The sequence below is a fragment of the Bufo gargarizans genome, unplaced genomic scaffold (assembly GCF_014858855.1).
Source record: "Bufo gargarizans isolate SCDJY-AF-19 unplaced genomic scaffold, ASM1485885v1 original_scaffold_1365_pilon, whole genome shotgun sequence".
In the NCBI taxonomy this organism is placed as follows: Eukaryota; Metazoa; Chordata; class Amphibia; order Anura; family Bufonidae; genus Bufo; species Bufo gargarizans.
The window spans coordinates 124,288-150,652 of NW_025334325.1; the positions used below are offsets into that span (position 1 = coordinate 124,288).

Consider the following 26,365-nt stretch of genomic DNA (forward strand, 5'->3'; position numbering starts at 1 on the left):
CTGCATACAAGCGATGCTGCTCATTAGCCACATCCCCACTTCCTCTCATGTCTCTATCATCTCCATTCCCACAGAGCTTCACCTGTATTCAGGATCATAATCCCTGACAAGCAGAGCAGAGAGGAGGATGAGGCAGCTCTTTACCTCAGTGTTGTGAAGTAACTTGTCCTACTGTGTGATTAGGACAGGTTTTGTGTCTACTAATAGGATGGCAGCCATTTTATTTCTCCAAATGATTGTTCCCCAGACAAAAGAAGCCAGTATAACTAATGAAAGCTATTTGGGAATATATTTATCATGAAGTAACATTTAAGTACTTTCATTTTCTTAATTCCCAGAGAACCCCTTTAAGCTGGAGTCGGTACATTTCTACCAACCCCACTAAAAACTAGCTTCGATTTCAAACTTAATTTGTTGAAGCCGCGACCTACAGAAGGGCGCAGGCACAGACAGGGACAAGATATGCAGTGGAGGCCTGAGGACGTCAGGAGTGGAGGGAGTGGAGAAAAGGCGAGAGGCGAGGAGGGAGAAGAGCAGGGCTCAATTCGAATGGTTACAGGTGGGCTCCGCTGCCAATAGTCGCAGCCCCTTGCATTTTTGATTACAACCTGATTTTAGGGGACAAAAATTAGAGGGAACAGCACATTTGGAAATAGGAGTAGCAAAACTACAGTGCACTGGGAACTGTTTAAAATGCACAGTCATGGTGACAGACTCACTTTAAGATTGACTCCCGACCATAGATAGTTTATATTAGGCATACCAGTCAATAAGCAATTTTGCAAAACCCCCTTTAAAGTCATAGCTGATAAACCCCCAGCAGAGTCCCGTCAGTAGACCCCACGAGCGATCAGACGCTGCAGGAAGTAATCCCTTTATGGCCGCTCAGTTTATATTTATGATTCAAGAACCTTTGACAGATCAAGGAGCACACACATAAATATCTACAGATAGCACAAAGCAAACAGCAGAAGAATACAACCCTGCAGATGACTGTCTGTGCCGGGAAGATCGGGGCGAAGGGTCACCATGAACAGGATCACTCACCCTGCAGGCATCCCCCGAGGACATGGAAGAAGTGCATATATAACCACACCAAGCCCATTACACAATGATTGGGACCATCAAACCCCCCCACCACCACTGCCACTGAGAGTATGCAAAGTGTATGGGGGACAAACAATCGTCGTACAGTCACTCCTCCTCCATGCACGTTGTCTCGGCCTCGTAAATGAGCGCCAATTGACTTGTTATATTGTTAACTGGCGCTAAGTTTGGCCCCATATCAGGCCTGGCAAGAGGACCCTAAGAGTTCCCATTTCCCCCTAAATGATTTTTATGTGCTCGTCTTGGCCCACAGCTATTACTTCTGATCCCTGTGACACACACACTCCTGCTGGGCACTGCCCGGGTGAGGATACTTGTACACTCAGTAGGGAGAGTATAATAAGCTGGTACCAGACACTTCTGGCGGCGGCTTATCAACCGTGAGAACAAAAGGATCAGACATATTGAATTTTCATGGCATTCTGCATCCAGGACTGCCTCTATACTAGGTTTACTATAGTATATTGTAGCGTGCTTGCATTAGCCATTAGAATGGTGGAGCTGTCGGGGGGACGTCATCCTGAATGCTGTTCAGATGTCACTTACGTTACCATCCTCCTGGTCGCACAGCAGTCTACATGGCCTGTTCCTCCTGTATATAGCTGTTGTCTAACATCTCCAATCTCTCCCCACAGGCACACTGTCGGTCATGTCATTAAACTGGTGGAGCAGCATGGCAGTGATGTGTGGTGGACGCATCCCATAGAAGAACTGCTTCCTACGTCCGTGCTTCAGAAGGTATCTACATCATCCAGGCACCACCTGCTAGTATTCCCATTTGGCCTCATGCACACAAGCGTATCTGTTTTGCGGCCCACAAATTGCAGATCTGCAAAAACACAGATACCGGATGTGTACCGTCCGCATTTTGCCATTCTGCACGTCCCGCCCTGTGTTAAAATTACCTATTCTTTTCCGAAAAATTGGCAAGAATAGGTTGTGTTCTATCTTTCTTGTAGGGCAACGAAATGGACATATACCGTAAATGCAGGCAGCACACGGTGTGCTGTCTGCAATTTTTTGCATCCCAATTGAAATGCGGATCAGATGCGGACCAAAAATACAGTTGTGTGCATGGGGCCTTAGGCTAGGGCTACACAGCGACTTTTTGTAACTGATTGATTTTAGCTAATTGAATCAATTTAGTTGAATGCCATCTTGTGGACTGCAGCTGTCATTCAATAGTTAAAATCAATCAGTAGCGCTACATAAAGTCTCAGTGTAGCTCAGGCCTTAAAGTGAATAGGAATGAGCTGCAGAATAAAGCATACAGGCCCACTGTGGTCCCTTTTGTTGTTTGGGTTGCCAAAGGTCCCATTGATTAGACTCCCAAGACACAGGTATCCCATAAAACGCTCTATAAGTAACTGACTCGCCTGTGTCTCACTCTTCATTGACTTCAGTGGAGACTCATCAGACCCATCAGCCTTCGCTTTCCCAGTCCCACTTATATAAATCATATGAATGTTACTTATACGCAGTGTTTTTTTCTGTTTCTTCCCGTGTTTTCCAGGCTGGCAGCACTGCCAATGCGCTTGATTTTGAGCCGGGCCGAGACGTTTTAGATATCTGGTTTGACAGTGGAACCTCATGGGCCCATGTTTTGGAAGGTATGAGCCTCCCCAGCTTTACGTATCTTTAAATTTGTCAGCAGCGCTCATGTGTCGCCTTACAGCAGTTGTTTCCCCACAGCAGCTCCAATTGTGCACCATGTAGGTAATCAAATATAGATCAGTGGCATTTCCACGTCTGGCAGTGGTCTCTGTTGCTTTTAGGGCCTGATGGGAGTTGTAGCTTTGCAATAGCTTGCGGACCACTGGATGGAGACCCCTGCCATTGATCTGTTTCGGTTTAACTGCATACTAGGCCATGTTCACATCTTGCTTTTACGATTTCCTATCTATGAAAAAAAGATATTCCCATCCATACAGACCTACAGTTTTTAGCGGGTGCTAAGCGTACAGGGTTGTGGATTAATTCAGCAAGTGCATCAGGCGCATGTGCTGAATATGGAGTAAAAATTTAATGGAAATCTGTTTTGACACCATAGACACATCTATTATAGGCGTGAATGTGATTTATTAGTGCCTGTGTGTTCTGGGTTTATTGGACTTTGATATTGCTGGTTTACACTTAGAATCTGCCATTAATATCAGATTGGTGGGTGTCCATTACCCATAACCGCCACCAATCAGCTGATTGATGTGTCTTGCTGCTCTGAAAAGTGCAGAGGCCTCCTCGTTATTTCCCTGGCATAGCGCCATACTTCTTTTAGTGGTTGCGCCTGGTACTGCAGAGAGCTGCAGCTTAGTCCTATTCCAGTGACCACAGCCCTATAGTTTACTGATGGTCAAAGGGGTTGTGGCATATCGCTAGAATATACCACGAATGTCAGATAGGTGCGGGTCCCACCTCTGGGATCTGCTCCTATGTCCACGTCATGCTCTCCATTCACTTCTATGGGAGTTCCAATAATAGCCGAGGGAGTGCACGTTCGGCTGTTTTTTGAACCTCCATAGAAGTGAATGCAGAACGCATCGTGCATGCGCGGCCACGTCTCCATTCACCTCTATGAAGTAGCCAGAAGTAGCTGAGCCACAGAAGTGAATGGAAGGTGGCCGCTATTGCACGGTACGCTCTCCTACACTTTTTTCTAGAGATGGGAGTCCCAGAGGTAGGACCCGTACCTATCTGACATTAATAGCGTATCCTAGGACTGTGGTGGCTAACCTCCGGCACTCCAGCTGTGATGAAACTAAAACTCCCAAGATATACGCTTCCTTGGCTGTTCTCAGAACTCCATAGAAATGAATGGAGCATGCTGGGAGTTGTAGTTTCACCATAGCTGGAGTGCCGAAGGAATACCCCTTTAAGGGTGCCATGAGTTGGACCCTCACCAATCTTAAATTGATGGCCTATCCGAAGGAGCTTTACACTATCCTTCCACCATCCAGAGAACAGGCCAGCTTTAGTCCCAGTCTTCATAGGAAATTAGATGGTGTTTCCCTATTGAAATGAATAGAAGTTATGGAAATCGACAAGTGAAAGCGCTCCGCAGCCTCCATCTTGGGATCTGTGGGGGTTCCTGCAGTCTGGTGTTCGTATTATTACCTGCTCCGGATATTATTAGGTAGGAACCTTAATGGCTGTAAACCCCCGTCCCTGTGACGCCGCCGGCAGATCGGATTCTAAGTACACATGGTTATGTTTGCTTAATTTTTAACAGGGTAATTGGTGGTTTACGACACCCGTATCTGCTGACATGTCCGCTGAGCACTGATATAAAGCAAACAGCAGCTTCAGATTACACATCGGATCTTCTCACATCTTGTCCTGCAGCATTTTGCCGAACCACATGTCCCAGCATATCCTACTGACCAGAGTTGGCATACCACTACAACATGTCCAGAACATTAGGTTGGGTTCACATCGGTGTCACTGTTTTCTGCTCCATACTAGGAAGAGAAAAAGTAAAGAAAATTACAGTGCAGACTATAATGGGGTCCTTTGGGTTCCCTTATAGTGTCTGTCATTCTGCCAGACAGGATGCTGCCCTATTTTGTCCTTCATTTTTCATGGAATTTGCAATGGAGGCTTAAAAGGGGTTTCCAATATTTTTTTTATATTTTTTTTTACTGATGACCTGTCCTCAGGATAGCTCATTGGTATCTGATCAGTGGGGGTCCGACCCCCGCCGATCAGCGGTTTGAGAAAGCATCGTAGCTCCTATGAGCTATTCATTGTTCCTGTGTCCTAGAAACAGCTGGGCCCCATAGAAGTGAATAGACCTGGGCTGCCATACCAAGCGCAACCACTATCCAATGTACGGCACTGTGCTTGGTAAAGAGGGCCGCTGGAGCCCCGCTGCCTTCTCAAAGCAGCTGATTGGCGGGAGGTCCCGGGTATTGAACGCCACCAATCAGACACTGTCCAGAAGATAGGCCATCAGTAAAAAAATAAAAATTAAAAAAAATCTCCCGTGTCAGGAAGAAACCAAACAACACATGTGATCCGCCTGCAGTAAAGAATAGATCGCACCTTACCCGACACATCACGCGTCATTGCTTTAGTTCCCCTGGCAGGGCTCGGTTTACTCGGCAGCAGCAGTGACGTCATGTTGATAAAATGTGACTGCTGCAGCCAATCACTGGCCTCAGCAGTGCCCCGAAGAGACCAGAGATTGGCTGCAGTGGTCACATGTTGTTGACGTGACATCACTGCTGCGGCCGGGTAAACAGAGCCCTGCCGGGGGAACGTAGAATGATCTGCTGGGTAAGTAATGATCTGTTCTTTACTGCGCTGTCCAGTTTCCCCTTTTAAAGGAGTATGAAAAGTTATGTATGTGCTGTCAATCAGTGCCTCCTGCGCTGCTGCATATTGTTTGGGGGCAGGGTTCTCCAGACTCGCACAGTGAGGGGCGCCTCTAGCATGGGGGGGGGTCGTCTATCACTATTTTTTGCTGCCCTCAGACAGGGCAGTATGAACCTGATGAGAGTCCCTTTAAATTACTTCAGGCTGATGTTTGTGGAATGTACTTTATGCTTTTAAAAAAAGAAGGCATCTCTGCTTGCTGTCAGTGAATGGAAACATTTATTAATCTGTCCTAGCCAATGATAATTGCACAGGTGCACCTATGTGGTTACACCTACAGAAATCAACCATGAATCATGCTGTTCCTTAACAGCAAGTGGAGATTTTTGAAACAGTAATGAATAGATCCATAAAGTATATTAGGACATTGCATAAGTTTTCATACCCCTGTAAACTCTGTGCATGCTGTGGTACTCCTGTGCATCCCAGAATTGCTGGCTCTGGTCCATAGGGCTAGCTGGGACTTGTAGTTCTACACATTGTTGCAGTTACATAGGGCATACAAACCCACAGTGGCATATTCGCGGCTTTCCTGTCCCAGGTGGACGCACCCTTACAGCCCCCACAGGGGTTGTCACCCAACTTTCCTAGGGTTCTCCATGGCAGCTGTGTCTAGTGCCGCAGCGGTATGAGGATAGGGGAACGTATCCCTTTGTATCTAGGGGGATTTTCCAATGAAGACTATGGGAAAGCTCGATGACAGGCTGTAATGACAGGAGAATGTAGAGGTGATACGACACTCACCTCTGTAGGGGCGCTGCAATTCCTGTGCTGAGGTTAATACCCTATATTGTCCTTTTATTTTCTATAGACGCAGAGCAGCGAGCCGACGTGTACATAGAAGGGAAGGATCAGCTCGGGGGATGGTTCCAGTCCTCATTACTCACCAGCGTGGCCTCCAGGAACAAAGCTCCTTACAAGTAAGTCCCAGGAAGCAGGTCACCTCCCCCCAAAATAACGTAAGCTACAAGTCTATCCGTTAATTCTGTATCTGTCCATTTCAGAGATACAAAAACGTCTCTCTTTGTTGCGGCAGCCATTTTTGCAAAAGTGACAGCAGGAAGTGAAGCTGTATTGGCTGCCAGAACCAGTAGGAATGGTACAGCCAATATGGCCGCACTTCCTGTTTGTAAGAAAAGTAAACTTCATTACCAAACTTTTTATTCACCAACTGAAACAGTGCAAAGTCCAGCACAGGAGCAGTGTCCTTCACAGTCTTTCCTGTCCGGCCGACCACATTAGATGCCCCCAAACATGGCTGTTGACTTTGATCTAATGTGCATTGCCTGTTTTAAGATCACACTATCTTATAAAATAAAATTTTACCTCGCAGGAGCCTATAAAGCAGGGATTCCCAACCTGCGGCCCTCCAGCTGTTGCAAAACTACAACTCCCAGCATGCCCGGACAGCCTACAGCAGGGCATTGTGGGAGTTGTAGTTTTACAACAGCTGGAGGGCCGCTGGTTGAGCATCCCTGCTATAGAGCTACATACCTCTCAGGCGTACACAGCAGTGTGAACGGACCCTTATACATTCCCTCTGCTGTATATAAACTATAGGTTCTCTTTCGTCCTCACATAGCAGCTATCAGCTCTTTACTAATCTGTATTCCTGCCGCCCGACCTTTACTCTTTGGTCAGTCATTGAGTGTTTATATCGGGACGCAGTAATTATGCTGATTATTACCTACATGCCAGACATGAAGGATCAAAATGACTTCACCAATAAAAGCCGTTCAGCTGGAAGTGCCAGGAACAGATAAGAACGTGACTAATACCCTAGTGTAAAGTGGGAGCAAACATGAGGCACATGGAACCCGGTTACTGTGCTTCCTGGGCACCTGGATGACAGGGTGCTGGTTCTACTTGTGGAGACCCATCTAGTGTCTTAAAGGGGTTATCCCATGAATAATGTAAAAAATGGAAATCAGACATCATCTAGTACATGACTATACCTTTCTACCAAAGCTAGAACCAGCCCTGTACCTCACATGGATCCAGAGATCTTCCCATTATTTTCTCAAATTGTTCTGCTAGATTTATTTCAAGCTGGCACCTCGGGGGCATGTCCTTTCTGCTGCAGTTGAAGGATGGCACTGAGCATGTGCTTCCATCTCTGAGCAGGACAAAGAAATTAGAAAAAGAGCAAACAGCAGGTGGCGCTATACAGATAGATATATATTTTTTTTAACTCAATAGCCATAATACATTTTTAATTACATGTAATTACAAAAGTATTCAGATCCAGGTTCTGGTTTGAAAACTGTAGAATATTTTTTGTAGGACAGCCCCTTTAAAATCAGTGCTGTCTGGAAAAAGTATGCAGATGAGCTCTACCCTTCCTTCTGATGTGCATATCCACACATTGTCACCTAGATTTCCTTGAGACCCGAAAAGGTAAATGCCATAGTGTGGGACCAGGGATGTATTGCTGCATAGTACAATCTGGCATTCAGGAGACTGGGAAAGCTGAATGGCCGCTCATGTGGGATGTCAGCCACATTTACCAAAGCAGAATTTACTATTACTGTGGATTTTTTATTTTAAAGGTTATGGACACCTTTGGGGCAATTTTTATTATTGCATTTTACTTATTTTGGGCTAAAAATAATTTCTCACTCATATCATTGGGGGACACAGAAGACCATGGGTATAGCTGCTGCCACTAGGAGGCGACACTAAGCAAGAAAGTGTTAGCTCCGATGCTAACATTAGGGGCTGCCTGGGTGAGAATATGGGTATGTCCAGGTTCAGCTCTGAATCCGGACAACCCATTTAATAGGATTGGGGCTCAGTGTAATTTTAACAACAATTAGCCCTTAGTTCTGGTCCTATTCTGGGCCTAGTTACCATCGCCCTATAGCACTACAGTGGGGCCAGTGGCTCAGTGGATAGGCGGTGTGCTTGCACTACCACTAGCTACATACGTCCTGTAGCATTGTCCTCCCTTCATAAGTGGAGTAGTTAAACTGCCAGTATGCGGGCATTTGCCACTGGACCCTGTCCGTCCGGTAGCATTGCCTACTTCAATAGGCGGAGTACTTGCACTACCACTGTATACGGTACAGCCGGTAACATTCCCCTCCTTCCATAGGGGGAGTATTTGCACTTACCTGGATCCCATTCATTCTATATCATTACTCTCTTTTCATAGGCAGAGTATTTGCACTTCCCATAGTATCTTATACATCCTTTAGCATTGCCCTCTTTCCATAGGAGGAGTGTTTACATCACCACTGGATACTGTACAGCCTGTAACATTACTCTCCTTTTCATAGGCGGAGTATTAGCAATACCACGGAATGCTGTACATCCAGTACCATTACCCGCCTTCCACATGTGGACTATCCCTCCGACACCCGGGACCCCCGCCTTCTCACTGTTTACCTCTGGCCCAGTGACGTCACGACTAGTATCAACTGGCCTGGGCGCGGCTAAGCTCTGTTCACTTGAATGGGGCTTTGTTGCGCCCAGGCCAGTTGATACTAGTTGTGACGTCACTGGGCCAGCGGTAAGCAGTGAGGCTGGAGCGCCGCTGCCTTCTCAAACAGCTGATCAGCGGGGGTCCCGGGTGTTTGATCCCCGCAGTCAGATGCTGATGATCTATCCAGAGGATAGATCAACAGTTAAAAGAAACTGCAGAACCCCTTTAAGGTCCTCCTCTACATACCTCTGCTTACCACATTGTCATTTTCCTTGGGGAACACTCTTATGAGGCAAACCCCTTAGCCGTAGGTCTCAAAGGAATGTATTTTTGATCCCAGAGGGACCCTCTTTTCCTACCAGGTTAATCCCTAATTTTTGTGATTTATTTTTATTTTTATTTTTTTGGGGTCGGTTCCACTGCCTTGTTCTATTGCGTCTCTTCTCTCCCTCGAGATCTTTTTCTTGTGAGCCATGGTCATGTCAGACATCCAGGTTCTCTAGCCCTGACTTGTTCATGGTCTTGCTGAAGTGTCCTCCTCTGGCATCCTGGTATGCAGTTCGGGGTTGTTACCTTCTGGTACCCCTATTTCTTCCCCCATGGGAGGCAAGATTAGTCACGTCTGCAGTTCTTTGTCCCTCGGTTTCCAGACAGCATTTTTCAGTTTTTCGTTTAGTTTTTTTCTCATGCCATGTCGTGTCGGTTGATCACTCTAGGGTAGTTTTTTCCCTTTCGCCCATGACAGCACCCTTGAGAGACCGCCTCCATCCAGGACAGGAAACAGGAACTTTCGTGGAGAGCTCATAAGGAGGAGCATGGCCCCGAGACCACCAGTTCCTGTTTCCTGTCCTAGACAGAGGACGGTTCGTGGAGAGAAGAAAAGAAAAAGCTAGGCTGCAGGGCCCCGGAGGAATTGTGTTAAGAGTGGGGTTACCTGTTCCGGCATAAGTCTCCTCTTGGAGCCGCCGGCCGGAGTCTGGTGCTGCTGCTGGGGTCTGGCTTACGCTCCGCTGGCGATACTCTGCAGTCCCGGGCTCACCGAGAGGTGCGTTCGGCACGCCGGTCCTGCCCGACAGTGCTCAGGCGGGCCGGGGCCTTCTCCTTTGCCGCGCGCAGGGGGAACTAAAAATCTCGCGATGCGGCGAGATCCGGGTCTCGGTAGAGACTTCCGGTTTTTGGAACGCACGCAGCGTGCGTTCCGGAAGTAGGAAGAGCCTTCTCCTACTTAGGCCGCAGAAAGTTTCCAGCAGGACCCGACCGAGGACTTCGGACCCACAGGCGCACGGTCAGCAGCAGCCCAGCCAGCCAGCCTTACAGGAAGCCACATTTCCTTGGATCCGGGGAGTCACTCTCTATCCCACAGCAGTATGGAGGAGGAGAGTGCCTTACGCGCCGATCAACAGGAGGGTCATGAGATCAGACCGGTACTCCTGGTGGGGTAAGGGGGATCATTCCCCACCATTTATTTCATTTTTTTAAGCTAAATCTCCTTTCCCTCTTGTCTCTTCCTGCATTTAGACTACAAAAGAGGGCCCTAGAAAGGCAATTTCAAAGACCAGAGGGAAGGAGTGTGCCATCTGTAAAAAGAAACTGGCCCCCTCTTGGTTGAAAAAGTTATGCCAAAGTTGTATTGAGAAACTAGTGGAGGAGGAGTCCCCATCCCTTTTACACAGTATTAGGGAGATGGTAAAGACGGAGGTCTCGGACTCCCTGAAGGATTTCAAAAAGAGCTTTCCCGCTGTAGCCTCTACCTCCCTGGGAACCAGACCAAGCACGGCTAATAGATCTGACTCAGATCCCTTAGAGGAAAGCGATACGGGAGAAATCCTAGATAGCCCAGATTCGTCCCAGGATGAAGAATCCACGGGCAGGCCACTCTTTTCCCCCGATGATACGGAAGCTTTATTAAAAGCAGTTCGTGCGACTATGAAAGTAGACGAACCCAAAGACCCAAAATCCGTTCAGGATATCATGTTTGGTGATCTCGGGCAGAAAAAATCTAGGGTATTTCCCGTTAACGAGAATGTAAAGTTTTTAATACAGAGGGAATGGAAAAGACCCGATAAAAAGTTTTTTGTGCCAAAAAATTTAAAAAGAAAATATCCCTTTGACGAGGCAGACTTAGCAAACTGGGACAGACCCCCTAAATCGGATGCACCTGTTGCAAAAATTTCAAAAAAATCGGCCCTTCCATTCGAGGACTTAGGTTCTCTTAAAGACCCTATGGATAAGCGAGCAGAGGTTTACTTAAAAAAAGTTTGGGAGACCTCAGCTCAAGCATTCAAACCAAATATTGCCACCACATCCACTGCTAGGTCTCTGAAATTATGGCTAGAGGAGTTAGAATCTCACATTCAGAACAAGACCCCGAGAGATCAATTGTTAACCGTTTTCCCCACTCTACTTAAAGCAGTAGACTTTATTTCTGATGCATCAGCCGATGCTTTAAAATTAAATGCTAGATCAGCCGCTCTTTCAAATTCAGCCAGACGAGCTATTTGGCTAAAAGGTTGGTCGGGAGACACGGGATCTAAAAATAAGCTGTGTGCAATTCCTTGTCAGGGCGATTATCTTTTTGGATCCGTCTTAGACGACCTTTTGGATAAAGCCTCGGACAATAAAAAAGGATTCCCTGTCTCCAGACCCCCGAAAAAACAACGTTTTTTTCGCAAAAACAAGAAAGATTTTTTTAGGGGGCAGAGGAAAGACTTCAGAGCTGACAACAAGAATAGGAAAAGCAAGGGGTTTCTCTTCAGTTCCCAATCCTCCTCAACCTCTAAACCATCACAGCAATGACGGTTTCTCTCCTGTGGGGGGCAGACTTTCTCTCTTCCTCTACGCCTGGGAGAAAATCTCCTCAAGTCTCTGGATTTTAGGCGTTATAAAGGAAGGGTTTTGTCTAGAGTTTGTCTCCCGCCCACCGGACAGATTCAAAATCACAAATTTTCTAGGAAACCCGAGGAAAAATCTAGCCTTACAACAAGAGATTGTATCCCTACTTCGGAAGAATGTTCTAATCCCGGTGCCGGAGGCAGAGAAGGGCGAGGGTTTTTACTCCTCCCTTTTTCTGGTCCCCAAACCGGATGGAACATTCAGAACTATTATAAATCTAAAGGATTTAAATCAATTCCTCTCTTACAAAAAATTCAGAATGGAGTCGATCCAATCAGTCATAAAACATCTGTTCAGGGGCTGCTTCATGGCTACGATAGACGTAAGAGATGCGTACTACCACATTCCCATTCGGCTAGACTGTCAAAAATTCCTCAGAGTCGCGGTTTCTATAGGAGGTCACATCCAGCACTTACAATACACAGCCCTTCCCTTTGGGATTTCTCAAGCTCCCAGACTTTTCACGAAAGTCATGGCAGAAGTCATGGCTCATGTAAGGGAAAAAGACATTTTATTAATACCTTACTTAGACGACCTCCTGGTGGTAGCAGAGTCAAGATCCATTCTAGAAGCGCACCTCAAAAAAGTAGTGCAGATCCTAGAAGACCTCGGCTGGCAAATAAACGGAGAAAAATCCCATTTAATTCCTTCCCAAGTTTGCATTTTTTTAGGGATGATGCTGGACTCAAAAAAACTACTCTGTATTCTACCCCAGGACAAGATTCAGAGATTAATACAACAGGTTCAGTCCCTGATATCGGCAGAGAACCCTACTATCAGACAAGCAATGGCGGTCTTGGGCAGAATGACCTCAACTATACCAGCGGTCAGTTGGAGCCATCTTCACTCCAGACCCCTACAGTGGCAAATTCTGAAGGAGTGGCAGGGTTCCCTCCGCCCATTAGATACACCTTTCACACTCACCCCCCAAGTGATCCAGTCCCTTCACTGGTGGCTGAACCCCGTAAACCTGTCCCAGGGGCTCCCTTGGTTCCAACAAGACTTTGTTACCCTTACCACCGACGCAAGTCCTTCCGGGTGGGGGGCCTGTTGCCAAGGGGACTTAAGACAAGGTGTTTGGGAAAGAGAGCAGAGTCTAGACTCCCAAAACATGAGGGAACTGAGGGCGGTCTTTTTCGCCTTAAAAGAGTTCCTTCCTTTACTACAGGGAAAGTCTATAAAAGTTTTTTCAGACAACGCCACAGTGGTCTCCTATCTGAACAAACAAGGAGGAACCAGATCAGAAAATCTGATGCGGTTAACAACGGATATCTTTTCCCTTATAATTCCTTCTGTGCCGTCCCTTATGGCAATACATCTAAAAGGTTCAGAAAACAAAGTGGCAGATTTCTTAAGTCGAAATACACTAGACCAGGGGGAATGGTGTCTGAACCAAAGGGTGTTCGATCAAATAATTCGACTTTGGGGTCGTCCTCATCTGGACTTGTTCGCCACCAGAGAAAACAGAAAGTGTCATCGTTTCTTTTCCCTCAGCACGAGAGATTCACCAACAGGGATAGATGCCTTCTCCCTTCCCTGGCCGAACCAGCTCCTCTACGCCTTTCCTCCGTTAAGGCTTCTTCCAAGATGTTTACAGAAGCTGAGACAGGAAAGAACAACAGTGATCTTAATTGCTCCTTTCTGGCCCAGAAGAACCTGGTTCACCTGGTTGAGGAAGCTATCCTTGACGGACCCTTGGATTCTCCCGGAGTGGCAAGATCTTCTATCCCAAGGACCAGTCAATCATCCGAGTGTGAAGCAGCTACACCTAACAGCATGGCTCTTGAGGGGGAAATCCTAGAAAGTAGAGGACTCTCCAAGAGCGTAGTTTCCACTTTACTATCTTGCAGAAAGGATGTCACCTCCTCTATTTATCTCAGGATTTGGAACACCTTCCAGAAGTTTGCCAAGGATCCAGTGAATCCTTTGAATCCCCCACCTATGTGTAGGATTTTAGATTTTTTGCAAGCTGGACATGAAAAAAATTTGAGGCCAAGTACTCTGAAAGTACAGGTATCCGCTTTGAGTGCGTTCTTTGATTCTTCCATCGCTAGCCACCCGTGGGTCCGAAGATTCTTTAAAGCCATCAGCAGGCTTAGGCCTATACCTGGACCTTCAATTCCCCCCTGGGACCTCAACTTGGTCCTTACTAGCCTCACAGAACCTCCCTTTGAGCCACTTAAACAGTTACCTATAAAGATCTTGTCTTTCAAAATAGCGTTTCTTGTCGCAATTACCTCAGCAAGGAGGGTTGGTGAGATTTCGGCCTTCTCTACCTCGCCTCCGTACACTAACATCTTAGATGATAGGGTTCTCATTAAACCAGACCCTTCCTTCTTACCGAAAGTGGTTTCTATGTTTCATAGAACGCAGGACATTATCCTTCCTTCCCTGTGCCAAGATCCGAGAAATGAAAAAGAGGAAAAACTGCACTGTTTAGATGTAAAAAGATGCCTATCTCATTATCTGGAGGTTACTAGTCAGTGGAGGAAAACCTCAAAACTCTTCATTCAGTTTAGTGGGAAAAATAAGGGCCTCCCAGCCTCTTCTAAAACCCTTTCCAGATGGATCGTAAGAGCCATTAATTTGGCCTATTCTTCAGCTGGAAAGGCGCCCCCGGGGGGCTTTGGTGCTCATTCTACAAGATCAGTCTCCACCACTTGGGCAGAAAGGGCTGACGCTACCCTAGAACAAATTTGTAGAGCAGCCACATGGCAGTCGCCTAGCACCTTCTTCCGTCACTACAGATTGGACCTAGGCAATAGAGAACAGCTAGCCTTCGGTAGGAAAGTCCTCCAGGCGGTAGTCCCACCCTAAGAAATAAAGGGATTTCTATTCTAATCGTCTCTCAAGGGTGCTGTCATGGGCGAAAGGGAAATTTAAGATTACACTTACCGGTAATCACTTTTCCATAAGCCCATGACAGCACCCGGGTTTATTCCCACCCTGATATTCATATAAAAAAAAAAAAAAAAAAATATATAGAGAAAAAAAAAAAAAAAAAAAAAAAATATATAAAAAATATATATATACATATACAAAAAAAAAAAAAAAAAAGGAGAAGAGTGTGGTCTAGGACAAGTTCTTGCGATTAACTGGTGGTCTCGGGGCCATGCTCCTCCTTATGAGCTCTCCACGAAAGTTCCTGTTTCCTGTCCTGGATGGAGGCGGTCTCTCAAGGGTGCTGTCATGGGCTTATGGAAAAGTGATTACCGGTAAGTGTAATCTTAAATTTCCTGGAGTACTGATCCTTGGGTATCACTTTAGAAGTTTTCTGGGCCCAGGTTTTGTTTTCTCTCTCCGGTATTCCTGCAGTCGCTCCGTTTGTTCTGGTGACTGACTTGTTTTCTTTCTGGTCCATCTGTGGATATTCTGTGTGCTCTCCACTTCTTCCGAAGTCTCCTAAGCCGGGGCTTATGTCCGCTGTGCTGTTCTGTTTCTGCCCAGCCAGGGCCTCTGTGTATTCATCCGCTCTCTGGCCGGCCTTCCTGGGAATGGCTCTTCCTGACCATGTTTTTTGGTGTGTCTTCCCCCTGCATTTCTGTGCGGGGCCTTATGAAAGGTTTTGGAATTATTCTGGTCTTGTTCCCTCCCCATGGTACTGCTCTTTAACGTCCTATGGTCTTCTGTGTCCCCCAATGATACGAGCAAGAAAATAGGATTTTTTTGTGCTTACCTGTAAAATCCTTTTCTCGCTGAGTTCATTGGGGGACACAGCTCCCACCCTGTAAGTACATTGCTGGTTCTCCTTGATGGGTCCCTCCGTTTCTTGGTTCTGACCCATCTCCGGTTTTCTTCCTTTTTATTGTGTTCTGTTGGCTTCTCCTGGCTGCTCCTACTGCTTTTGTACAAACTGATTAGCTCAGTGTCTGCAGGAGGGGTGTAGCTGAGAGGAGGAGCTCACACTTTTTTGCTTAGTGTCGCCTCCTAGTGGCAACAGCTATACCCATGGTCTTCTGTGTCCCCCAATGAACTCAGCGAGAAAAGGATTTTATAGGTAAGCACAAAAAATTGGTGTTTATTAAAAGATTTAAACTTTTTTTGTGATACATGCAATTAAAAATCGATCTGTTTGCAAACTGTTTCTCCCGAGTTTCTTCTGTTTGATAAAGAGTTTAGAGTTCGGGAGATCAGACTTAACCCTAAGTTCACACTTGAGCGTTTTACAGCGCGTTCAAACGCGCTGTAAAACGCTCAACACATGAAAACCAATGCTTCCCTATGGGAATGGTTCTCACCTGGGCGTTTTACAGCGCGTACGATCGCGCTGTAAAACGCCCGACGCATAATCAAGTACTTGAGCTTCTTTGGGGCGTTTTGACGCGCGTTTGTGGCCATAGGACACTGCAGTCAATGACACAAACGCGCGTCAAACGCGCGTTTACTATTATAAAAAACGCGCATAAAAACGCGTTTAAGAAACGCTCAGGTGTGAAAGCAGGGTAAGGGTTCACATGAGCTGTCAGCTGACAGAACTCAGGAGGGATAGTCTGCAAATAGACTGATTTCTAACCACATGTATCCCAAAAACTGCTTTTAATAAACAGCAATTAAAAAATTATTTTGAACCCGAAATGCAATCATAACCTCGAACAGGAGAAGGGGGGCTTCTGCTCGTTTTTATTTTAAATACGGTATATAATTTTTTGAATTTTTTTTTATGTGATTTTTTTATGTTAAGACTTCCTGTCTTTTAAGAACAGCTACATGGGCCATAGAAAAATAGACAGGAGAGGACCCAATTGACCCAATTGTTTTCTAGGCAGGCGCTGTGATCTGTGCAGAGGTCAGGAGGGAGCAGATAAGCAGTGATATAATCTATTGTGAATAGTGAATCATGTGTTAACTACATAGAGGTGTTACTTGTCATTGTAATTCTGCCTGTGGTGATAATGATAAAAACTAGGGCAGTGTGAAAATTGCAGGATTATATGCATTATTTTTTTTTTTACATATAGTGATATAGAAAAAAATAAAAATTTAAAAAATAACCAAAATCTCTAAAAACAAAACAAAAACAATAGGCCATTTTCTGATGACATGTTTGCTTTAAGGTAAACCCTAAGGGCTGTTTCACACAAGCGGATGCCGTGCGTAACATCCGCTGCGTGAATGACATCCAAGACCCGCTGCAGACAGCAGAGACACGGAGCATTAACATGATAGATAATGCTCTGTGCCGTCTCTATGATCTTTTTACTACAAAATCACAGTGAGATAAAGTTGTAACCGTGATTTTGTAGTAAAATGATCACAGAGAAGCACAGAGCATTATCAATCGTGTTAATGCTCCGTGCTTCTGCCTTCTGCAGCGGGTCTTGGCTGTCATTCACGCAGCGGATGTCACGCAGGTCATCCGCTCGTGGGAAACAGCCCTAAGGCCCCTTTCACACAAGCGAGTTTTCTGTGCGGGTGCAATGAGTGACGTGAACGCATGGCACCCGCACTGAATCCTGACCCATTCATTTCAATGTGCCTGTGTACATGAGCGTTTTTTTTCACACATCAGTTCACCGTTGCGTGAAAAACGGAGCATGTTCTATATTCTGCGTTTTTCACGTTGCCCTGGCCCCATAGAAGTGAATGGGGCTGCGTGAAAAACGCATTGCATCCGGAAGCAGGTGCGGGTGCAATGCATTTTTCACTGATGGTTGCTAGGAGATGTTGTTTGTAAACCTTCCGTTTTTTATCACGCGCGTGAAAAACGCATCAAAACGCATTGCCCCCTGTGCGGAAAAAAATTAACAAAACAACTGAACGCAATTGCAGACAAAACTGGCTGAACTTGTTTGCACAATGGTGCAAGTTTCACTGAACACATCCGGACCTAATCCGTCACGCTCGTGTGAAAGAGGCCTGAGAGACACTATTACGTTACAGGCCTGAGGGCCTTTATTGGGCCCAGAGCTGTCATGATTTCCCAGTCAGCCCTGGCGATCAGATTTCCATGGACAAGATGAACCCTTCCCTTTTGTGTGTGCTGTGATCATCACTGACTGTGGTACTTTGGGGGTTAAACAGCCAGGATCGGGATGATTTACGCTCCTCGCTTTTACATTTCTTTCAGGAACTTGGTTGTCCATGGCTTCACCTTATCTGAGAAAGGAGAGAAGATGTCTAAATCACTTGGGAATGTGGTGGATCCCGATGTCGTTATTAGTGGTGGAAAGGTAAGAACATTCTCCATATTTGCAGATTCGCTCTGAAACTTCCCAGTGCCACCTATAGGTGTCCTACTTTGCGGTTCTTCTTGACCCCAAATAGAGTGTGAACACATAGGGTGCCAGCCAGACCAGAGAGTTGGGATGTTAATTGTGTAATGTTTAGGTTGTTTTGCAGGTAGCATTGCCTTCATTTACATTTTTATTAAATAAAAAAAATCTGCACTAAATTTTTAAATACATCTTTATAGTGTTCAGAGGGTTGTCTGAGATTTTATACTGAGGACCTATCAGTATCTGATCGGTAGGGGTCTAACACCCAGGAACCCCCTCCGATCAGCTATTTTGAGAAGCCGCCAGTGCTCCTGTGAGTGCTGTGGCCTTCTCGAAGCTAACCAAGCACAGCGCCGTACATTGTATAGTGGCTGTGCTTGGTATAGCAGCTCAGCCCCATTCACTTCTTCTAGGCCTCATGATACATGACCTGTCATCACTCGGCCTAGGAAAAATAGAGAGAAAGCCATGGCACTTACATTAGCGCCACAGCATTCTCAAACAGCTGATCTGTGTTAGACCCCCACCGATCAGATACTGATGACCTATCCAGAGGACAGGTCATCAGTATAAAAATCTTAGAAAACCCCTTTAAATTATAAAATTCTGGCTACCTGCAGCCCTGCGCTGATAAATGGCAGGAAAAGTCTAAGGCATATTGGTACACCATAGACTTTTTACAAGGTGCGGGCGCCCACAGAGAGGGCTCTGAGTGCCGCCTCTGGCACCCGTGCCATAGGTTCACCACCACGGATTTAGAGGGATTCCCCAGGAATCAAACATTGGTGTCTGTTGTTTGATCATCAGGATAAAGGGGTCATGACGCCGCCACATATCTACAAAGGTGGACAACATTCCATGTAAAGAAGAATCCTCCTTTTAAAGGGGTGTTCGGGAGTTGAAATATGGATGATCCATTCTCAGGAAAGGTCATAAGTACCAGAGGTCGCTCTGATATTGGTGAACTCTCCTGTGGATATGATATCAATATGTTAACCCCCCCACCTCCCAAAAAAAAAAAAAAAAACTTTAGCTCTTCTACACAGCAAAATTAATAGTATGGAAATTATGACTAGGAAGTCATTCAAAAGGACTGGCCAGGGCGCAGAGTACTGGCAAAATGGCGCTGTAACATAAAATATGCTTTAAAAGGTTCCACAATATTTTACTGATGACTTACCATCTGATCGGTGGAGGATCAGTCACCCGGGACCCCGCCGATCAGCTGTTTGAGAAGGCACGGGCGCTCCTGTGAGCCCCGCGACATTCCCTCTGCTCACCAAGCACAGCGCCGTACATTGTATAGTGGTTTTGCTTGGTACCGGGCTCTGCCCCATTCACTTCTATGGAGCTAAGCTGCGCCTAGACCATGTGACCTATGAACGCGTTGTCACTGGCCTAGGAAAAGCTGGCAGATGGCCGAGACGCTACTGTGAGCATCGGTGCCTTCTCAAACAGCTGAACGGAGGTGGCCCCCGGGTGTCGGACCCCCAGCAATCAGATACTGATGACCTATCCAGATGTTAGGTCATCAGTAAAAATATCTCAGAAAAACCCTTTTACACGATTTCTAGATTAAATTATTTTTTCTGATAGGACCAGACTGTAAAATGCCGGATTATAGAATTCTCCTGCTCCTTTCGAGATAACTTTTTTTTTTGTTATGTAGGACAAAGTAAAGGAGCCGGCCTATGGAGCAGACGTCCTGCGGTGGTGGGTAGCTGAATCCAATGTCTTTACAGAAGTAATGATTGGTCCGACAGTCCTGAACTCGGCGCACAAGGACATCAACAAGGTAACGCCCCAACATAGTGAGGATTGCTGCCCAAACTTTACAAGTGGTGAGCCATTTATAGCTGCATATAGATTGCCCCCTAGTGGCAGTATATGTGTAGGAGAACAAAGCAAAGGTGTTACGTACTACAGAAACCAAGAACCACCGGTCAGACCCGTCCACAACCTGCTGAGATGGCTGCCGTGGAGGACAGCACTGCCCAGTAACTAGGATTAGCTGGAGAAAGCTGCAGGTCAATCAGAGTCAGGGCGCAGAGGGTTCAGTAGGGTAGTGATCACCGGTGGTTGTAGATAAGCCATCGGATAATATAACTTATCTTTTATATTACCATAACCCAAGGTGAAGGCCTGTCATGTTATCATATACCAGGTTACATACTATTCTATCTGGACTTCCTCAGTGTTTAGTACGGGTCTGATCTCCAGGATCCCTAGTGATCAGCACAATGATACAGGCACAGCTGCTGGAACTGATCCCTATTTACGTGAATGGGACTGAGCTCTAGTGCCAAGCACAGCCATGTTCATACGTACCGTACTGTGCCTATGTTACCAGGAAATCAAGTGGCTCCTTCCTTGTGCTCATTTTGGGGTTGCCAGGCATCCCCAGGATGGGGCATGTTAAAAACCAAACAGCCTGATCTTTATCTCCCCTGACATCTGTCATTTGTGAAAGAGACAGGAGTCCTCCCTACATAATAAATGTTCAGCCGACATTCATCTAATGTGTGTGAAAGTGTAACTCTGGCCAGACACTTAACCCCTTAGTGACCAAGCCTGTTTGGGCCTTTATGACCAAGCGTTTTTCTTCCTTTTTTCATCGTCGCGTTCCAAGAGCTATAACTTTTTTATTTTTTCGTCTATATAGCTTTATGAGGGCTTGTTTTTTACGGGACAAGTTGTAGTTTTTAATGGAACCATTTTTGGGTACACATAACTTTCTGATTAACTTTTATTAACTCTTTCTGGGAGGGAGATGGGGGAAAATAGCAATACTGCCACTGCGTTTTTACATTATAAATTTTACGGCGTTCATTTTTCGGTACAAATAACATAATATCTTTATTCTCTGGGTCAGTACGATTACAGTGATACTAAATACTTATAATTTTTTTTACGTTTTACTACTTTTTTTCCAATAAAACCCCTTTTATTAACAAAAAAATGATTTTGCATTGCCACTTCACAAGACCCATAACTTTTTTTTTTCTTTTTCTATGGAGTTGTGTGAGGGCTTGATTTTTGAGGGACAACTTGTATTTTTCATTGGTATCATTTTGGAGTAAATGGCGCTTTTTGATCGCTTGTTATTACGTTTTTTTCGGTGGAAACTAAGAATAAATTAGAAATTCTTTATTTTTTTTATTTTTATTTTTTACGGCGTTCACCATAGGGGATAATTTATGTAATATTTATGTAGTCCGGGTCGTTACGGACGCGGCAATACCAAACATATGGGGGATATTTTCTTTTTGCAATTTTTTTCATTGAAAAGCGTATTTTCAATGAAAAAAAAAGCATATTTTTTTATTTTATGGAATTTTTTTATTTAATAAATGTGTATTTATTTATTTATTTTTTTACTACTTAAAAGTCCCACAAAGGGACTATAATATACAGTATTTTGATTGCTTTTAAAATGTAATGCATTATCTCTATAAGGCATTACATTTCAATAGCATTTCAATAGCATTTCAATAGCGATGCTATTCAAACCTTGACCAGCAGGTGGCGCCAGAGAGGCACGGCCTGCTGGAAATAACTGAAGACAGGCTCGGGGCCCTGATCGGAAGTGAGGTAAGCTTCCGAACACATCAGCACCCCGCGATCTTATTTTCGGGGTGCTGATGGGAGACAGAGGGAGTCCGCTCCCTCTGTCACCACTTTACATGCAGCGGGCGCCATTGCGCCCGGCATGTAAAGGGTTAAACAGCCCGGATCGGCACTCCTGCCGGTCCGGGCTGTTAGAGCAGGGTCCCGGCTCTCATGTGAGAGCTGGGTCCGTGCTCCCCGCTGCACGGGGGAGCCGTGCAGCGCTTAGACCGGGCCGCCGTAAAAACGCGGCAGCCCAGCCTAAGGCCCCTTAGTGACCGCCGTAAAAACACGTATGGGTGGTCACTAAGGGGTTAAAGGGACACTGACAGCCCCAATTAGCATATTTAGGTATATATACGTGAGTACAGGTCTTATAAAGTCTATTAAAATGATCTAAGTATCCCCCCTGTCCACCTTATAAGTACCAAAATATAAAGTTATATAACCTGCTTGTCCGGTCACCAATCTGCCCAAGGGGCGGCGTTTCATCACAAAATGCGCCCAGCCAGCCGCTCCTAACTGCCGTTCTGAAGCCCCGCCCAGCTCATCAATATTCACTTAGCTGGGCGGCGGCTACAACTCTCCCGACTCAAGTGCCCGGCGCATGCGCATAAAGCAGAGGCTGCAGCACTTGAGTCCGGAGAGTTGTAGCCGCCGCCCAGCTAAGTGAATATTGATGAGCTGGGCGGGGCTTCAGAACGGCAGTTAGGAGCGGCTGGCTGGGCGCATTTTGTGATGAAACGCCGCCCCTTGGGCAGATTGGTGACCGGACAAGCAGGTTATATAACTTTATATTTTGGTACTTATAAGGTGGACAGGGGGGATACTTAGATCATTTTAATAGACTTTATAAGACCTGTACTCACGTATATATACCTAAATATGCTAATTGGGGCTGTCAGTGTCCCTTTAAGGAGTAAAATTGCAAAGGTTGAATGTGGTAGAGACGCACACACGTCACCATTAAAGGAGTTCTCCGCTTTGAAAAATCTCTACTCATTAAACAAATCACAGAGTTTGCTGCTGGAATTCTCAGTGATTGGCTGTAATCTGCGGGGAAGTGTGTTCAGTTTTCTTACTGCACCACCACAGGGATTACATGGTGCCAATTGATATCAGTAGATTGTCTTTAAAAGGGTGCATTAACACAGCCGTATTTTGGGCAGATGGTTTATTTTTGATTCTTTTGCGGATTGCACGCAGACCCATTCATCTCTATGGAGCCACAAGAGATTCGGACAGGATAATATCCGTGTGCCCTCTGCATCCTTGCTGCCGAGCCGCATCCGCATATTACAGAACATGTCTTATTCTTGTCCGTTTAGGCCGTTTTTCAATGGGGCCCGTGGAGGGTGCGGGATGCAGATGGACCGCAAAACGTATACAGTCACGTGACTCTGTATCATCCTGCAGGTGCGGAACACCGTGCGATTCATGCTGGGTAACTTGTCTGGATTCAACCCTGACACGGACTCCGTCCCTGGACCTGAGATGTATATCATAGACCAGTATATGCTCCATCTGCTTCAAGACTATGCCAGCAAGGTAAGCAGAGAGCACGGTGCTGTGTATGACTCGCTGCAGCCGAGATCAGGCACCCCTATTGTCCACATTGCTGGTGGTCTCAGGGGTTGGACCCCCACTGATCACTTTTTTTTGCCATAAAAGATTATAGCGGAGTAAAGTCTCTGCCTCTCGTCAAATATTTGGTGTGTTCCTTTTCCCATTGCTATTAAAGGGGCACTCCTATTAAAAAAGGTAATGAGATGTTTGCAAGTTTCCTGTACGTTGTGCAGTTTCTGCTGCCTGTACATACTGTTACCGTAAAGGCAGAAAAACATGGCTGCATTTTTATAAAAGCAGCTCCACACGTCCACTGGTTACGTGTGGTATTGCAACTTAACAGCCTTCATCTCAATGGAGCTGAACTGCAGAACCAGACTGAATCCATGGACCGCTGTGGCACTGTTTCCGTGTTTCCAGTAGAAAGCTGCCTTGTTTTTCTCATCCTGGCACTTCTTAGAGCTACTACTCAAAAGATTCAAGCAAATAGCAGCTTCTGTAATGACATTTTTATTTAAAGGGTTTTCCAGCAAAAATCTAAACTTGTACATCCCTCGCTCATTCCCTTCGCTGCCGTCCAACTTCTTGTTGACTGACCAACACAACAGAAAATGGCTGTGAATGCTGCTCACTGGCTGCAGCGATGACCAGCCTCAGCCGGTGATTAGCTGCAATCCCAGCCATTTCCAACCATGTCAAAAAAAGGGGCAGGAAGTGGAGAGCGCCATTGGGACAGTAACAGCTGGGGATGAGCGTAAACATTCTGTTATTTTTTTACCACGTGGAGCCTAGGTAAAAGTATTTTCTTTGCACTGGAATACCCCTTTAATGGCCAGAGTATTGGCTCCAGTTTCCAAGAATAAAGAGACTTCTTGGTTACACTTAAAGAAGAACTCCAACATTTTATTTATTCTAGCAGTGTAATTTGTCTCATCCCAACTCAGTTGCATCCATAAATCTGAAACCATCATTATGGGCTGCTGTATCATGTGATACCCAGTTCAGACCTTGCTCTCCTATGTAGACATTAGGGTAAGTCTTTCCTGTGTGGCTGACTTCCTGTGAACTACTATATTACTTTATCACCTATAAACTCCTCCCAGCTGCTCACGGATACCTCCTCTTCCCCCCCAGCCCCTTGTTCTTCTGTATGTCCCTACATGTATAGAATGCTGATGAAGATATAATTTCTGCCATATCTAAGAGACTATGAGTGCAGAGATATTTTAGATGATTCCATGCAAAATATACTGTGTGTGTGCTGTGTGCAGAGTCTCCAGTGTATCCTATGAGATTTAGCTTCACACTGCTTTCCCCTGAGTCACCCTGTCTGTGTGCAGAACCTCCAGTGTTTCCTGACATGCAGCTTCACTTTGCCCTTCCTGCCTCCTGCACATTTGTCTCTGTCCTGCCAGAGGCATGCTGGGAAATGTAGGAGCCATTTCTGAGGGAAATGCAGAATCAATATGGCAGACAACCCCTAAATGGCACATCTACTGAAACAGAAACAGGTATGCACTAAGCGAGAAAAAAAATATTGGAGTTCTTCTTTAAGTTCTTCCCAGTCTCCTCCTCCTGCTGCAGTTGAAGCTGAAAAGTGGAGCTTAGGGGGGGATCTGAAATACACAGCCAGGCACTCTTCATCAATGCCTTACAGACAGTTGTGGTCACCTAGGCAGAATGGAAGACCCACAGGATGCAAGGGGCATCTTAAAGAGGAGCTGTCACCTCGCCAGACATGTTGGTTTTAATAACTACTTGCATTTCCCATGTAATAATTCTGGAGCATCTTTTCTTATTACTCTGTTGTGTCATTTCTCTGTTATTTCTTCTAGAAGTTTATGAATTGTCAGCAGCATGCAGTAAAGGTACAGCTGGGTGTTGCCAGTTGTGGGGGGGGGGTCCCCACACAGTGTGACACTAGCAGCACTGATTGGACAGAGTCAGACACACCCGCTGCTAGTAACATCCAACAGTACCTTCACTGCAGACTGCTGGCAATTTATTTGGAAACTTCTAGCAGAATAATACAGGAATGGCGCAACATAGTCATAACAATAGATGCTCCAGAATTCTTATTACATAGGGATGCAAGTAGTTACTAAAACAGATGTCGGGAGTGGTGACAGATCCTCTTTAAAGAGCACCTGTCAGCATTATTAAACCTATTAAACCAGGCGTACTGCCTGGTAGGGTTGATCATGCTGGTTACCACAATATTTTTCTTTTGTTTTTAGGTTGTACCGCTGCAGAGATATAATTACTTTTATATTTATGCAAATTGATTAGCTGGAGCACTAGGAGCACCGCTTCAGCTACAACTCTATGCTCAATACACTCCTCCTAATACATCTCATCTTGCCCTGTCTTCTGGCGACTGCGCTGTGGCTCACAAACTCGGCGCTCTATATCTGCTGGAGCAGAGCAGGGCAGATTCACGGTGCTCAGGCGACAATGGCGTCATTTCACCAAGAAGTGGAGATGCTGGTGGCTTCAGAGACAGAGGAGAAACGCTTCCGGGTGGAATGACATGGCGGCCTGTAGACTGTGAATCTGTGCTGCTCAGCAGGTACTAGAAGACGGGGCAAGACAAGATGTCATGCCTTGTCAATCGAACATGAGGGAGGAGTGTATTGAGCACCAGGGAGATGATGTAGTGGTGCTCCTAGCACTACAGCCAGACCCTCTGTGCACCATCTAACTAATTAGCATAAATATAAAAATAATTATAGTTTTGCAGTCAGAGCATTTAGAGCTATTTTATTTATTTTTTTAGGTAACTGAGGCCTACAAGAATTATGAGTTTGGGAAGGTCACTCGTCTGCTGGAAGCCCTGGTCACCAGAGACCTGTCCAGCTTTTACTTCAGTATAATCAAAGATCGGTAAGTCTGTGACTGTCCATTCATCTTCCTGATGTCCAACACTAGATGTCGCTGTTAATCCTCTCTCTGTGTAAATGTGCCGCCTGCAGGCTGTACTGTGAAGAAGAGAGAGACCCTAAGCGTCGCTCATGTCAGACTGCGTTGGCGAAGGCCTTGGACATAGTGGTTCGCTCATTCGCACCAATTCTTCCACACCTGGCTGAAGAAATATTCCAGCACCTGCCATATAGAAAAGGTATAGAAAGGGATATTTAAAGAGGACCTGTCACCGCTCCTGACATGCCTGTTTTAATAGCTTCAT

At 45.7% G+C, this 26,365-nt stretch overlaps 1 protein-coding gene across 1 annotated transcript in view; it reads left to right on the forward strand.

Moving 5' to 3' along the window:
- Positions 1–26,365, forward strand: part of LOC122923211 (isoleucine--tRNA ligase, mitochondrial-like) — a 76,059-nt gene that overhangs the window by 42,078 nt on the left and 7,616 nt on the right. Inside the window, exons 13-20 of the mRNA XM_044273959.1 lie at positions 1,743–1,845; positions 2,621–2,717; positions 6,290–6,398; positions 17,862–17,964; positions 19,679–19,804; positions 23,032–23,163; positions 25,958–26,064; positions 26,154–26,299. Coding sequence (XP_044129894.1) covers positions 1,743–1,845; positions 2,621–2,717; positions 6,290–6,398; positions 17,862–17,964; positions 19,679–19,804; positions 23,032–23,163; positions 25,958–26,064; positions 26,154–26,299 — 923 coding nt within the window. The remainder of the gene's footprint in view (positions 1–1,742; positions 1,846–2,620; positions 2,718–6,289; positions 6,399–17,861; positions 17,965–19,678; positions 19,805–23,031; positions 23,164–25,957; positions 26,065–26,153; positions 26,300–26,365) is intronic.